General features: G+C 39.2%; 2 protein-coding genes across 2 annotated transcripts; both read left to right on the forward strand.

Moving 5' to 3' along the window:
- Positions 1–2,985: 2,985 nt before the first annotated feature.
- fetub (fetuin B) lies at positions 2,986–7,752 on the forward strand. The gene is made up of 7 exons (XM_058073267.2): positions 2,986–3,223; positions 4,133–4,246; positions 4,510–4,597; positions 4,722–4,888; positions 5,447–5,560; positions 5,665–5,751; positions 6,684–7,752. Exons 1-7 carry the CDS (start codon positions 3,008–3,010, stop codon positions 7,449–7,451), a joined length of 1,554 nt encoding a protein of 517 aa, XP_057929250.2. The 5' UTR covers positions 2,986–3,007; the 3' UTR covers positions 7,452–7,752.
- Positions 7,753–9,088: 1,336 nt separating this feature from the next.
- LOC131129574 (fetuin-B-like) lies at positions 9,089–12,581 on the forward strand. Its single transcript, XM_058073268.2, has 7 exons — positions 9,089–9,424; positions 9,510–9,623; positions 9,727–9,805; positions 10,483–10,649; positions 10,732–10,845; positions 11,763–11,888; positions 11,977–12,581. The coding sequence occupies exons 1-7, from the start codon at positions 9,227–9,229 to the stop codon at positions 12,190–12,192; spliced, it is 1,014 nt and encodes a 337-aa protein (XP_057929251.2). The 5' UTR covers positions 9,089–9,226; the 3' UTR covers positions 12,193–12,581.
- Positions 12,582–13,085: the final 504 nt, after the last annotated feature.

Below are 13,085 nucleotides of genomic sequence, written 5' to 3' on the forward strand. Positions count from 1 at the left end.
GGACATTCATGTAATGGTTTTCTTCAGGATCCAAAAGCAGATTCAAACACAGTGAGTAAAAACAAACACATACTGCAGATGAAGGCTATGTTTACAATGTAATTCATTACTCTGACCTGGATCAAAACAGAAAAAAACCCGCACACATTTGTTACGGTCCGTTTAGCATTACATTCGCATTTGTTATCAGACTAAAAGCTACACAGTATAACAAATAAGATGACTAAATATATCCATTATTTCATATTGTGCTTTTTTTTTAAGCTCCATCCATTTCCTATGCCGCTTATCCTCACTAGGGTTGCAAGTATGCTGGAGCCTATCCCAGCTGACTTCAGGTGAGAGACAGCCAAAGCCACTACAGAAAATGACATAATAATCTTGTCCATGTTAGGGCATAACCTATTTCAAAGTAATGGAATTTTAAAAATACAGTATTTGATTTACCTCAGTGAACATGCATAAATCCATGTTTAGGTCCTGCATTATTCGTCTCTGAATTGATCAACTCTAATCAGCATTACCGCTATCTTACTCACTGTTTGTGCTAAAGGCGTTGATTGCATCCCCATGGAATTTAGGAGTCACGCAAAAGTTGGGACACTCAAGTTCCTCAAATTTGAGGACACTGGTCAAGGTCTGAACTTGGGGAGCTGATCTATTAAAGTTTTTCAAAATTTGCCGCAAACACTAAAACTCAAAGTTGTCCACTATTTAGATTCACCCTTCTGTCTAGACTATGAAGGTTCTGATTTGGTCGGAATTTGTCCAATTTTCAAGGAGGACTCGATCTAGATATCAACCAAAACAGATTGCTTCAAACCAAAATGACCATTTTATATTCTTGTGCGTTTGAGAGAACAGTTTCTTGAGACTTTTTTTGTAGGCCTATTCAATCTGGAGATACCGGCAACCATAAGTGTTGCGTTTATATTTTCATTGAAAATATATATTTTTTATTATTGTGTTTTTATTTTTATTCATGTTATTAACATAAGGCCTCACTGCTGAGTTTGTTCGGAGAGCTCATCAGTAACCCAGTCACGGTGAGGCATAATGAGCTGGATGGGCCTACGTGTGGAACAGCATACAGGTTCAGATGATTATCAAAAGCAGCCTTGCTGGGTGGCTGCATTCACTGCTTTGATCTGACATGGCCACAGTGAGATGATTGATGAGACAATGAGCTGGTGAGTTGTGTGTATGCCTGAATCAATGCTGTGTGTGTGTGTGTGTGTGTGTGTGCTCATGTGCACATGGATGATTGATCACCAATTCCTTAAAAATTGGCATTTTAACTCTTGTTTGCCAACTTGCCCATCTTTGGGCAGCTGCTTGGACAGAAGACATTTGGCGCCTCCTGCTGGCCTGCATATGTTAAGACTCCTTATTGAAGAACCCTGGAACCCCAGAGAAAATGAAGATTGCGAAAATTACACCAAAAATTTCACACAGTTTCACACACATAAACACACAGTTCTGTTCAAAATATGAAAATTGTAAATAGTTCATGACTTGGTAATGTTTATGGAATAATGATAAAACATTGTTATTCCAGTGATGATAAATGAATGCTTTTGTTTTACATGACTTTCCAACATAGTATTCCACAAACATTGAACTGTTTTAAATAAAGGAGAATGTCATACAAACAAAATAAAAGTTCATCAAATAAAAACAAGTATTTCAAGTGAATTAAAAGTGCATCATATATTTATTAATTTGACCATCAGATCCCACCTCGTTCACAAGGCCAGCATGCTGTCCTTCAGCACCTCTGCATCACTCAGTGGTTTGGCTTCATTCATATAGTTGTAATTTCTGTGTGCGAGTGCATGGACTGAAGAAGTACGATTTTTTAGTATCAATAGTCATGTGCGAGCTGTGGCTTATGTAAGTCTATTCGTTAATTCTTGCATAACAGCATTTTAACAACAAATATTGATTTTTACTTTGGACTTTGAGGAGCCTCAAATGTTGGCCACAGTTCAAAGACTGCTACAATTCAACCCTAGATAGTTTGTGCTCCCTGTGCTCATAGAAAACGTACTGCTTCCAAAAGTAAAAATCCAACATAGACCCAATTTCATTAGAACTTCTGCAATTCATTCATTCATTTTCTTCCGCTTATCCTCACAAAGGTCGCGGGGGTGCTGAAGCCTATCCCAGCTGTCTTTGGGCGAAAGGCGGGGTACACCCTGGACTGGTCACAGGGCACATATAGACAAAAAAAACACTCACAGTCATACCTATGGACAATTTTGAATAGCCAATTAACCTAACATGTTTTTGGAATGTGGGAGGAAACTGGAGCACCTGCAAACTCCACACAGAGATGGCCTAGGGTGGAATCAAACTATCCTAGCTGTGTGGCCTGCGCACTCACCACTTCACGTGTAGCCCCTTCTGCATTTTGCTCAATTTTTTAGGACTAAAGAAACAAATCTAAACAAGCCTACTTCATAAATGGCTTTTTTTGAGTACTTTCTTACTTGTGACAACCACTCGTCCAGCCCAGCATTAAATATTCTCACAATAATTCCATATGGATAAAGCCCTGGTAAAACAGTGTTTCTAATTAATTAATCACTCACTTTTAGAATGTGGGGGCCTTATGATTCTATTTGATGTGTGCTTCCCAGTGGTCATGAATGTCTGATTGAATTAAAAATATTGCATGGTTCTTTTCTATCAGTTTCATGAGTGGATCAAGTGACTGACCCTTTCATCACAGTGAAGAGTGAGACTATAATGAGAAAGAGGCTCTCTTATGCAAGTCTATACATGAACAGACCATCTGAACGACAGGTCGAACAACAGCCTGACCCTGATAAAATCATGTCAAAGGTCAATGGTTATATTTACCAGGGGTGATGAGGAGTAAATCAATACAAATGTGTGTGTGCTGGTTGGTTTCAGAGGGGTGGGTTTAAGCTGCAGGATATAAACCAAATCTCTTCTACCAGGGTGTGCATGCTTTGGAGAGAGACATCCAAGGCCTGAAGCCATGAAGAACTCTTTGCTGTTTTCACTACTGTTGGCACTTGGATGTGTGCACATCCATGGGATGCCAGTGAACCAGGATGCCATGGAGGCAGAGTCTTGTGATGATGCTTTGGTTATGGGTGCTGCCAGGGAAGCTCTCACGAAGATCAACCGTGAAAGGCAGGAGGGCTACATATTCAGCCTTCACCGCCTGTCCAATGCACACTCTTCTAAGCATGTAAGTCTCACTAGTGAACACTCCTAATAGACCTATAGCACCTTTTGTGTGTGTTTTCTTCTTGTGTAGTAATAACAGTGGCTGTTTCAGGCTTCAGTGACAACACATTTGAGTAGTCCAGTAATCCCTTCCTGATAAATGAATTTCCGTTAAGTAGGATTTAGTATTTATGAATGGAATATTTTACAGCACAACCTGTTTACAACCTTCTAAGTATGTTTTTTTGCATTACTCACGCCCCGAGATGTGAACTAACACCACAAAAGTTAACTTTACACTCGTATGACACAGCAGACATAATAAGTGAAAATAAGTCATTTAAGATATAAGTGTGGGGAGGGGAGGGTTCAGAGTTGAGTTTTAGCTTGGCATTGTTTTCAGCAATAATAGTTTGTTTTAGGGATTATTGTTTCTGTTGTGAAATAATACAAACGTGTGTGTCTCACCAAATAATACTGGAACATTACTGACACCAAATAACCAGTGTAGAATACAACATATCATAGCAATGTCAGAATGCCTTAAATGCTTAATTTAGGCACCAATATGCTTAGGAGTTGCTTAATTTTGGATATTTGTGACTAATAATGGGTCGTTTTCAACCACAAAACAGCAATTTATTAACTATTATATATATTATAGATATTTTTAAAAACCATAATAGAGCGAAGAGGCAAAATTCGAAGCACAAAGTACTTCTGAGGTTAATTTACTTGCTAATAAAAACAAAATGTTACTACTTTACTAAATAACACTAACAACTAAAAGACAGGAACATTCAAACAGCAATTTAAATTTGAACATGTATGCAGTTAATAATCACTCATCAGCCTTCAATTCAAACAATTTGTGACCGGTTGAAGAAATACTATAAATGCATTGATTAATTGTGTGTGATGTGCGTTGCAGGGAGAAACTGGTTTTGTGTTCTATCTAACCTTGGATGTTGTGGAGACCAACTGCAGTGTCCTCAGCAAGAAGGACTGGAAGGACTGCGAGGCTCGACCCACGCATGATACCCCTGTTAGTAGCAACACATACAGTACATAAATATATTTTATATCCATATGAGTTGAATGAAGGTGAAGGTGAATTGAAACAAAATGCTAGTATTTTTTTGTAAACCAATATTTGTTGATAAATAAAATATCCAATAACACAATGAAAAATATAACAAACATATGACAATATATGCAATCTACTAATTTAATTTCTACTATGTTACTTTTGTGACCAACCCACTAATTAATACATTTTTGAATGATTCCTATAACATTTCTATACAGGTATATGGACAGTGCAAAGCAGCTATCTACATGAACAGGGTGCACAGGGTGGTGCGTCTCTACAAGTACAACTGTGTTATTAGACCAGGTAAAGGGTACTTATTCATTTAAATTTCACACACTCTCTTTTTGTGGTTTTTGTCTGTGCTAGACACACACACACCCAAATGTATATGTATAGTTAATATACTGTATAATTTGTCTTTATTTAGTACCTGCTGCAAGGGTGTCTAAAGTGTGCCCAGACTGCTCATCACATGTGAATTTTGATAACGCTGAGATTCAGAAGACTGTGACTAAATCTTTGGAGAAGTTCAACAAGGAGAATGGACTGACCAATCGCTTTTCTCTGTTGAAAATTGCCAGAGCGACTGCAGGGGTATGATCCACACTTACTTACTACATCAGGACTTCCTGTGCCTGTTTTTCATACTTTTATATTGTGCACAGACACGTGTGCAGAGAAACAAGTGATTCTTAACTTGTGGGTCGTGGATCTTTGCATCGGCCAATAAAACAATTATGTAATGACCCAATGTCTAATGCACCTTGAGATCTTGTCTATCTATTCGCTTGCTATGCCGCTCCACTTGCAAACAGGCCCTTTAAATATAAGATTTGAGTGGGGTTGCCGTTTTTATTGAGTGCTGATGATAGATCCCACAGCCAAACCAGTTGAGAACCACTGCACTTGACCATATATTTTACATACATTCAGTAAACTCTTATTGGGCTTACATTCTTAATAAAGTCAGGATGGATACAGAGTAACACATCCTATTAATGTGGATGATGTCTATACTCTAAATATGGAGGCAATATTTGAATATAGTTACCGAATTGAATGTCTGATTATTTGAGTACCCGCTTCTTCTTTTTTTTATTTAGGTCTTTGTGATGGCCCTTCATTTTGCTATGCCTATTCATTTTTGTTCAGATGGCGATGGGAATGTATTATCATGTGGAGTACACCATCCAGGAGACAACCTGCAACAAAAGCACAGATGTAGGCCCCGATGACAAATGTCCATTCATGGAATGCGAGTTTACTGTGAGTCTTGACAAACTCCTTTCTATTAATTTCTAAATACTTGTAAAGTAAAAGTAAAAGTAAAACAAAAATATTTCATCTCATGACTTCTTCCTTCCCTTTAGCACAAAGGTTTCTGCAAGGCCTCCCACTTCCACACCCCCGTAAGTGATGGTGACATCAGTGTAGAGTGTGAGATCTATGAGCCTGAGGTAAGACCACAAAAAAATCTCCTCATATGGTTTTCATTCTGTAAATGTAAATGGGTTCACTTACATTAAAAGTACTTTTATAACACCATCTCATTCACACAATTCACACAATCAATAATTCAGATGTAGGATTCCTTATTTATGAATCAAATATTTTTGTAGTTAGAACATAGAAAAGCTTTTTACGACCCTCTATATACTGTTTTGATCATTATTAGAGCCCTGTAGACATAAACTAACACCCCTATACTCACATGTAAACACATATTACCGAGTATTACCTAATATAAGTCAAAAGTCAAAGTCAACTTTATTGTCAAATATGCTATACATGCTCGACATACAGCATACATGAAATTTCAGTCTTCTCGGTGCAGAAAGTAAAAAATAACAATAACAATTTACAACAACTAAACAAAATTAAATAATTAACAGTATGAGCAGTATAAACAGACAGTATAAACAGACATGAGGTATGAACAGTGGTGTAGTTTGTGATTTTATTAGTCATTTCTATTAGGGATTGTTGTGCCTGCCGTTTGACTAGTCAAACCTGTACTAAAAGTCTGTTGCAGAGATAATGGCTAGTGCTTGTGTGTCTCACTTTAACTCATTAAGCCCCTTAGAAACATTTTGGAGTGGGTGTCATGTCACAGTCATGTGATTGTCCCAGGATATGGCTTCCTCAATAGTGTTTGTGGTATTCTAGCTAATTTTCAACAAGCTTATTTTTTGCCATTAATGGTAATGCACAACCCAAATTTTACAATTAAGCTGTTCTTGCTATATTTCCTGAATGAAATATGACATAACTAGCTGCAAAAATATTCCTGTGATGTACGTTAAATTGGCTTTAAGCCTTAAAATTGCCCGGCGTGTTTGGCAATACAAAACATTTATGGTACCACACAACTCTCATTTGTGTTTTCCAGGCTGCTGACCGTGAAAAGAAATTGCACCTTTTGGGTGGAGAAACTGATCACAGTCACAATGACACACACGCACATAGCCACAATCATGATGAAGCACATGCTGCAGACGCAGCACACACTCACGACCACATCCATGACCACACCAAGACTCATGCTCACCATGATAAAAATGCTAAGCATGCTGGCGACAGTGACCACCACCACACACACGACCATCTTGATGGCAGTGCTCATCAGCACGCTCACGACCACTCCCACGACCACGGACATGGACATGACCATGTGCACACTCACCATGCCAAGGCACATGACCACAGCAATGACTCACCCAACCATCACCATGACTACAAACATGAATCAGGGGTTCACACTCATGAACATGACCATGAGCTTGCTCTGGACCATGACCACAAACACGCTCACTTGCATGAGCATGAGCACCACCATCATCACCATGATCATGACCACGAGACGACAGTACATCACCATCCAGAGGGAACTGTGAAGGTCTTGCCTGCCATGAAGCAACCGGTGCCTTCCGGCCTTCCTCCCGTTGACCTTGTCCCTACCTCACCTGCAAGTACACCTTCAGGTGAGGTAGGAGTTGTCCTGCCTCTTATCCCAGATCCCCAGATCCCTGGTGAGATGCAACCAAGTATTCAGGCCTTCCCAACGTCAGTTTCATCTAAGTGCGCAGCACTGAAAAAAAGAGAAACCCTCGTGGAGGAACTATTTGACAAAGACCCCTTGTTCCAGCCGGTCGCCTAACATGGCAGATAGACACACACCAACAGAATTTCCTCACAGTGACAGAAAAAGATATGTCTTTGACTCTCCAACAACAATGTCACCAATCATGACGTTTTTGTGTGTTCTTATGTCACCTGATTCTTTTTGGTTGCATAATTTTATTACATGATAGAAAACCATTGTTTGTCTAATGTTGACGTTAATGTCAAGTGAAGTGAAACCTGTTAAAGTCAACATCCCCAGAACTGGCGACTCACATCACCATTGCTTGCACATTCACAGTACTTGAGAATTGGTGCTAATAAAGAATTTTTTGGCATATTTTCCTCCATTTGTGCATATTTTAGGTGTTTTTTAATGTTTTATACGCAGTGAACTGTCAGGGGAGAGATGCAGGAAGTACTGTCCAAGTTTCTGCAGCCCAGTCAACTTGTACATATTGATCGTACTCAACATGTAGTATAACTCATAATAATAACTAATGCTTGTATGCTCAGAGCTCTCCATTTTATTACATTTTCCTGGTTTCAGTTTTGAGTTTAGTTTGTACAGTGTAGATCTATAAATAGATATTATCAGTCCATCCATCCATTTTCTATACCGCTTATCCTCATTAGGGTCACAGGGTATGCTGGAGCCTATGCCAGCTGACTTTGGGGGAGGAGGCAGGGCACATATAGACAAACAATCATTCACACTCACATTCATATCTATACCTATCTGGGTATTCTGTCCCCTGGTGGATATGACAGAAAATAACTAGTGGGGAATACCACCGATATAAACGAAACCTTGAAGATTAACCACTCTGAATGCCCAAGATAATCACCAAACTTGCTTAGTTATTCACCTCACTCACAGAGCAATGAAGAACTTCATGTTGTGTTTCTTTTCTTGTTTTTGTTGTGACTGTGAGGTCTGCGCTGAGGCGTTCAAGCACACATGTAACTGAGTATCAGGCAGTAACTGTTTTTCATTTTTATTCAAGTACCCCGCGACAATTGACGTGTGCCTGACTTTAGAAAACTAGCAAAAGAAACAGCGATATACGTGAGGGAGCGATAATCGATTTTTATTGTTATATTGTTCACAAATAAGTTTATTGATAGAAATACTTTCACTTATTCAAATGAATAGGCTGCGCGGTGTGGTTAACATGTTGGCCACACAGGCAGGAGATCTGAATGACCTGGATTCGACTCTCTGCTTAGACGTCTCTATGTGATGCATGCATGCTAGGTTCATTGGCCATTCTAAATTGTCCATAGATATGAATGTGAGTGTGAATGGTTGCGATTCGGACCCAGATATTCCAGATTGTGTGGCCAACATGCTCACCACTTGTCCACCATGTGGTCAAAATGGATAATCCAATACATATTGGATTATCCAAACTGGGATCATTTCAACATTTGTTGCTGCTTGCCATGTGGCATTCTATATCTTTGAATTGCAATGGCACTTGTCTGTTAACAGCTCCTGTTCCACTAAGGTGATATAAAAAGTCCAGGGGCTGCATGCACAAAGGCAGTATAGCTAGAGTTTCAACATTTTGACAGATAAAAACACCAGGCTGCAGGAGTGTGAACTCTGACCCTGAGGTTTTGGTCCATAGAGCATCAGATAGTTCCTATTTACTCACCCTACAGGGAGGGAAAAGTCCAGAATCACCTATGCGCCAGAAAAAACAGGTTTATGGGTCTTAAATAGGGTGTAGAGACCAAGGCAAAACAAGAAATGGTGATTTACCTTGAAAGACTGATAGTATAGTGATTTTCCTGTTTGTTTTGAAGATGAGCATGTATCTGTTGTTTGTGTATCTGGTTGTGCTGCCACATGGGGGCATAGCCGGAGCCAATTTCTCTGGCTGCAGTAGCCCAGAAGTTGTGCGTGTTGCAGAGGAGGCCTTGGATCAAATAAATAAGGATCGGACTCAAGGATACATTCTGGGCTTCAACAGGCTGTATGATTTCTCACACACCCCTGAAAAGGTGAGCAGATAATCAATACTTCATCTGCACAATACTATTCAAATGTCAAGTGTATAATTTGGCAGGTGTTTGTGTGTGTATCCAGAACAAAGGGGAGTCTCTCTATAAGCTAAACATTGATGTAATTGAGACTAAATGCCACATCATAAGCAATAAACCATGGAAACAATGTGAAATTCGAAGACTTGGTTCTGTTCCTGTAAGTAAAACATGGCAATAAATGTTTACCTCATACAAAAATACATTTTTCATTTCACCTTCAGACTGACTGAATATTTCCTTGCATTGCTTTCTTTCTGTAGGTATACGGGGAGTGTCAAGTATCTGTTTATGTTGACACAAAAGTCAGACTTCAAAGTTACTCCTGTGCACTTCGTGAAGGTATATCATCGGGTTTCTTTGCTCGTCATTTGTACATTCTGCTTCATTACACTATATAGTTATATAGTTATATTATAGTTTTATAGTAAGAAATAGTTTAGAGTAAGAAAGGCATTTAAGACATAAATCAAACCTATACTCTAGTCTTATTTATGTTTTAAATGACCAGTGTAGAATACTGCACATCATTGCAACATCTTTGAATGCATCTTCTGAATGTCTTATATTGTTATCGTAGTTCATTTAGCCATTTGTATGCTTGAATATGCTTAATTTAGGCAAAACACATAACATTTGCATCATTATGCATTATGCACAGCAAGGAGATCGGGAAGACCTGGGTTCGAATATCCACTTGGACATCATTGCGTGGAGTTTGCATGTCTTCCCCGTGCGTGTGTGGGTTTTCTCCAGGGACTCTGGTTTCCTCCCACATTCCAAAAACATGCTAGGTTAATTGGTGACTCCAAATTGTCCATAGGTATGGATGTGAGAGTGAATGTTTTTTGTCTATATGTGCCCTGTGATTGGCTGGCGACCAGTCCAGGGTGTGCCAAAAACAGCTGAGATATGCTGCACTACCCCTGCGCCTAGTCAGGATAAGTGGCACAGAAAATGGATGGATGTTTTTGGTGCTGTTATTTGATTGCCTTTGACCCGTTCATATTTGTGTTTAGTTCCAGCCACTGAAGTCTTGGACATGTGTCCAGACTGCCCCATAGCAGAGAATGTGAATGAGCCAGTCATCAAGGACATAGCACAGCTCTCTCTGCTGAGGTTCAATGAAGAGCGCCACTATGCCCACTACTTCACATTGGAGAATATTACAAGAGCCAGTATACAGGTTGAAAAAGTCACTGAAGTCAAAATGTGTGTAGAATATGGAAAGTCTGAATTGTTTCAACATGTGGATTTCACTTCATTAGTGGGTTGCGGGGCCATCCTACTTTGTTGAATTCACCATTGTACAGACGATTTGCCTCAATAAAACAGAAGACAGTGACCTGGGAAACTGCCCACCAATGGACACACAGTTTGCCGTAAGTATAAACCAAAAGTCAGGCGTCCTAGTATTTTGTGTTTTACCACTCCTAGTGTGTTTTCATCATATTACATTACATTTTATTATTTTAACAGTGATAACAGTCGATGACAAAGCTCCTTTGGGGACTTTGGAAGCATTGGGATTAGTGATGTGTCATCAGCGATGCTTTGTATTGAAACAACAGAGTCAATTCCCTTCCAGCGACAGTTGGCTGAAATATTAAAACACAAAGCCAACGGCATTCGGATCCTTTCATAGATTGAGTAAAGTGGACAAGAAGTGAAAAACAAATCAAGTATTGTGGTACGTACTAGGGATGAGCCGGATACACGTTATTAAGGAGTGCATTTTTGCCAGATACGAGTATGAAACAAGTACATTTCGTCATTATCCATATTCATGTTTAAAGAAAATGCTCATTTTCACACTCTGTGATTGGCCAGTCACACACAGCGACTGCCTCTCCTAAGACGGATGCGACCACAGATGAGCTCAGCAGTGCCAATGATGGCCATTCTATGGCCATCCAACTGGCCACCTAGACATTTGAAGTATCAATTTATTGCCACAACCAGTCCAGGGTGTACCCCGCCTCTCGCCCAAAGACAGCTGGGATAGGCTCCAGCATACCCATGACACTAGTGAGAATAAGCGGTATAGAAAATTAATGGATGGAACTTATTGCCCTATGTAAGTAATAGTCTCACCTTGGTCACCCCAATGAAAAATTTCTGGCTCCGCCACTGCTGCAGGACTGTCCAAGGGTGTGTAATTTTTAGATATTACACACATTTTTTGGCAATCTGAACACATATTAATGTAAAATGGATTGGTAATTTAATGGATGTACCCATAAAGTATGAAACATTACAGACATTAAATTAAGATTGTTTTTTGTTGTATTTCTCCCAGCATCGAGGCTTCTGTTTGACCTCACACTTGGAGGATGTAGATGATGGTGGTTTCAGATTCAGTGGTGGGAAGGAATTCCAGAACAGGAAGATTGTAGATGTGAAGTGTGAGATCTTTGAACCTCAGGTAACGGTCCAGATCCATGCACATAATGACTTACAGTTACAATCAATCCAAAAGCTCTGTCTGATACTTTATCTTTCTTCTTCTGCAGTCAGCGGTTGGCCATCAGTACCACAACCAAACAAACTTAAACCCCCATGAGCTAATGAACTCAACCATACCTGGCTCAAGTCAAGGTATCTCAACAACGAGAGGCCTCCTGGGGTTTGTGATAGACCAACCAGCATCTCCTAGGTCAGCCCCAGTGGCTAGCTTCTGCCCTGGCTCCCGTAGATATGATTTGGGTATAAGTAAACTCAAGCTCTAAATACAGTATATAATACACTTTGAGTGAGATGTTTTATTTAAATACTGTACAGATTTCTGAAAAAAAGCATTATCAAGCTGTTTTGTCACAAAAGTTGTAGTGAGAAAAGTGAAGGTTTTAGAACCAGTTCGTCAACATTACAATGATGACGTAATAAGTGGAAAATCATTTTGATCCCCTGCTGATCTTGTGCGTTTACCCTCCTAAGAAGATGTGAACAGTCCATAGTTTTGTGGTAGGTTTTCTTTAAAGAGGACTTATTATGCTTTTTCCACTTTTTTGACCTACAAATGTTGTCAGAATTAGCATAATAGGTCCACTTTAACAGTGAGAAATAGAATATCAACAAAAAATCTGGAAAAAAACATTAAATAAAGGTTTCAAATGTATTTGTATTTCATTGAGTGAAATATGTATTTAATCTCTTCCTGGCCAGCAATAATTCTGACCCTCAACGACCAGTAATGTTCCCATGAAATACACAAATTTGTAAGAAGCTTGGTGAGAAGAAACCACTTTTGGTAAGATCATTTGAAAACATAACAAATGCAAGTTAAGAATCAACAGCAGTCAAGAACAACACAGCCCTCATTCTGGAGCACCATGCAAGATCTCACCTCATGGGCTAAAACTCAGAGTAGGTTGTAGGTAAGTAGGTTGGATTGCAATGTTTAAAGTGCGATTCCAATCCTGCCTTGCGCACTGCCACTTCTTTGTAATGTGTATTATTTGTCTGAATATTGACACAGCGGCAGCAGTCTGACCTGCCATTCAATGTAATAATAATGTAATAATGTTAGTTATTAATATTAGTTATTAATATTACATAATTTGTAGATTATAATAAAATTATTATAATAAATACTGACTCCGATTTCCTCCCACATTCTTAA

Source organism: Doryrhamphus excisus, linkage group LG4 (assembly GCF_037039965.1).
Source record: "Doryrhamphus excisus strain RoL-2023G ecotype Guam linkage group LG4, RoL_Dexc_Guam_v1.1, whole genome shotgun sequence".
Taxonomy (NCBI): Eukaryota; Metazoa; Chordata; class Actinopteri; order Syngnathiformes; family Syngnathidae; genus Doryrhamphus; species Doryrhamphus excisus.

Excerpts from the sequence above, each read along its gene's own strand:
- fetub (XM_058073267.2), top strand. The coding sequence starts at position 3,008 with ATGAAGAACTCTTTGCTGTTTTCACTACTGTTGGCACTTGGATGTGTG. Across the intron at positions 4,247-4,509 it reads GACCCACGCATGATACCCCT|GTATATGGACAGTGCAAAGC; the intron begins GTTAGTAGCAAC and ends ATTTCTATACAG. Across the intron at positions 4,889-5,446 it reads TTGCCAGAGCGACTGCAGGG|ATGGCGATGGGAATGTATTA; the intron begins GTATGATCCACA and ends ATTTTTGTTCAG.
- LOC131129574 (XM_058073268.2), top strand. The coding sequence starts at position 9,227 with ATGAGCATGTATCTGTTGTTTGTGTATCTGGTTGTGCTGCCACATGGG. Across the intron at positions 9,425-9,509 it reads TCTCACACACCCCTGAAAAG|AACAAAGGGGAGTCTCTCTA; the intron begins GTGAGCAGATAA and ends GTGTGTATCCAG. Across the intron at positions 10,846-11,762 it reads CAATGGACACACAGTTTGCC|CATCGAGGCTTCTGTTTGAC; the intron begins GTAAGTATAAAC and ends TATTTCTCCCAG.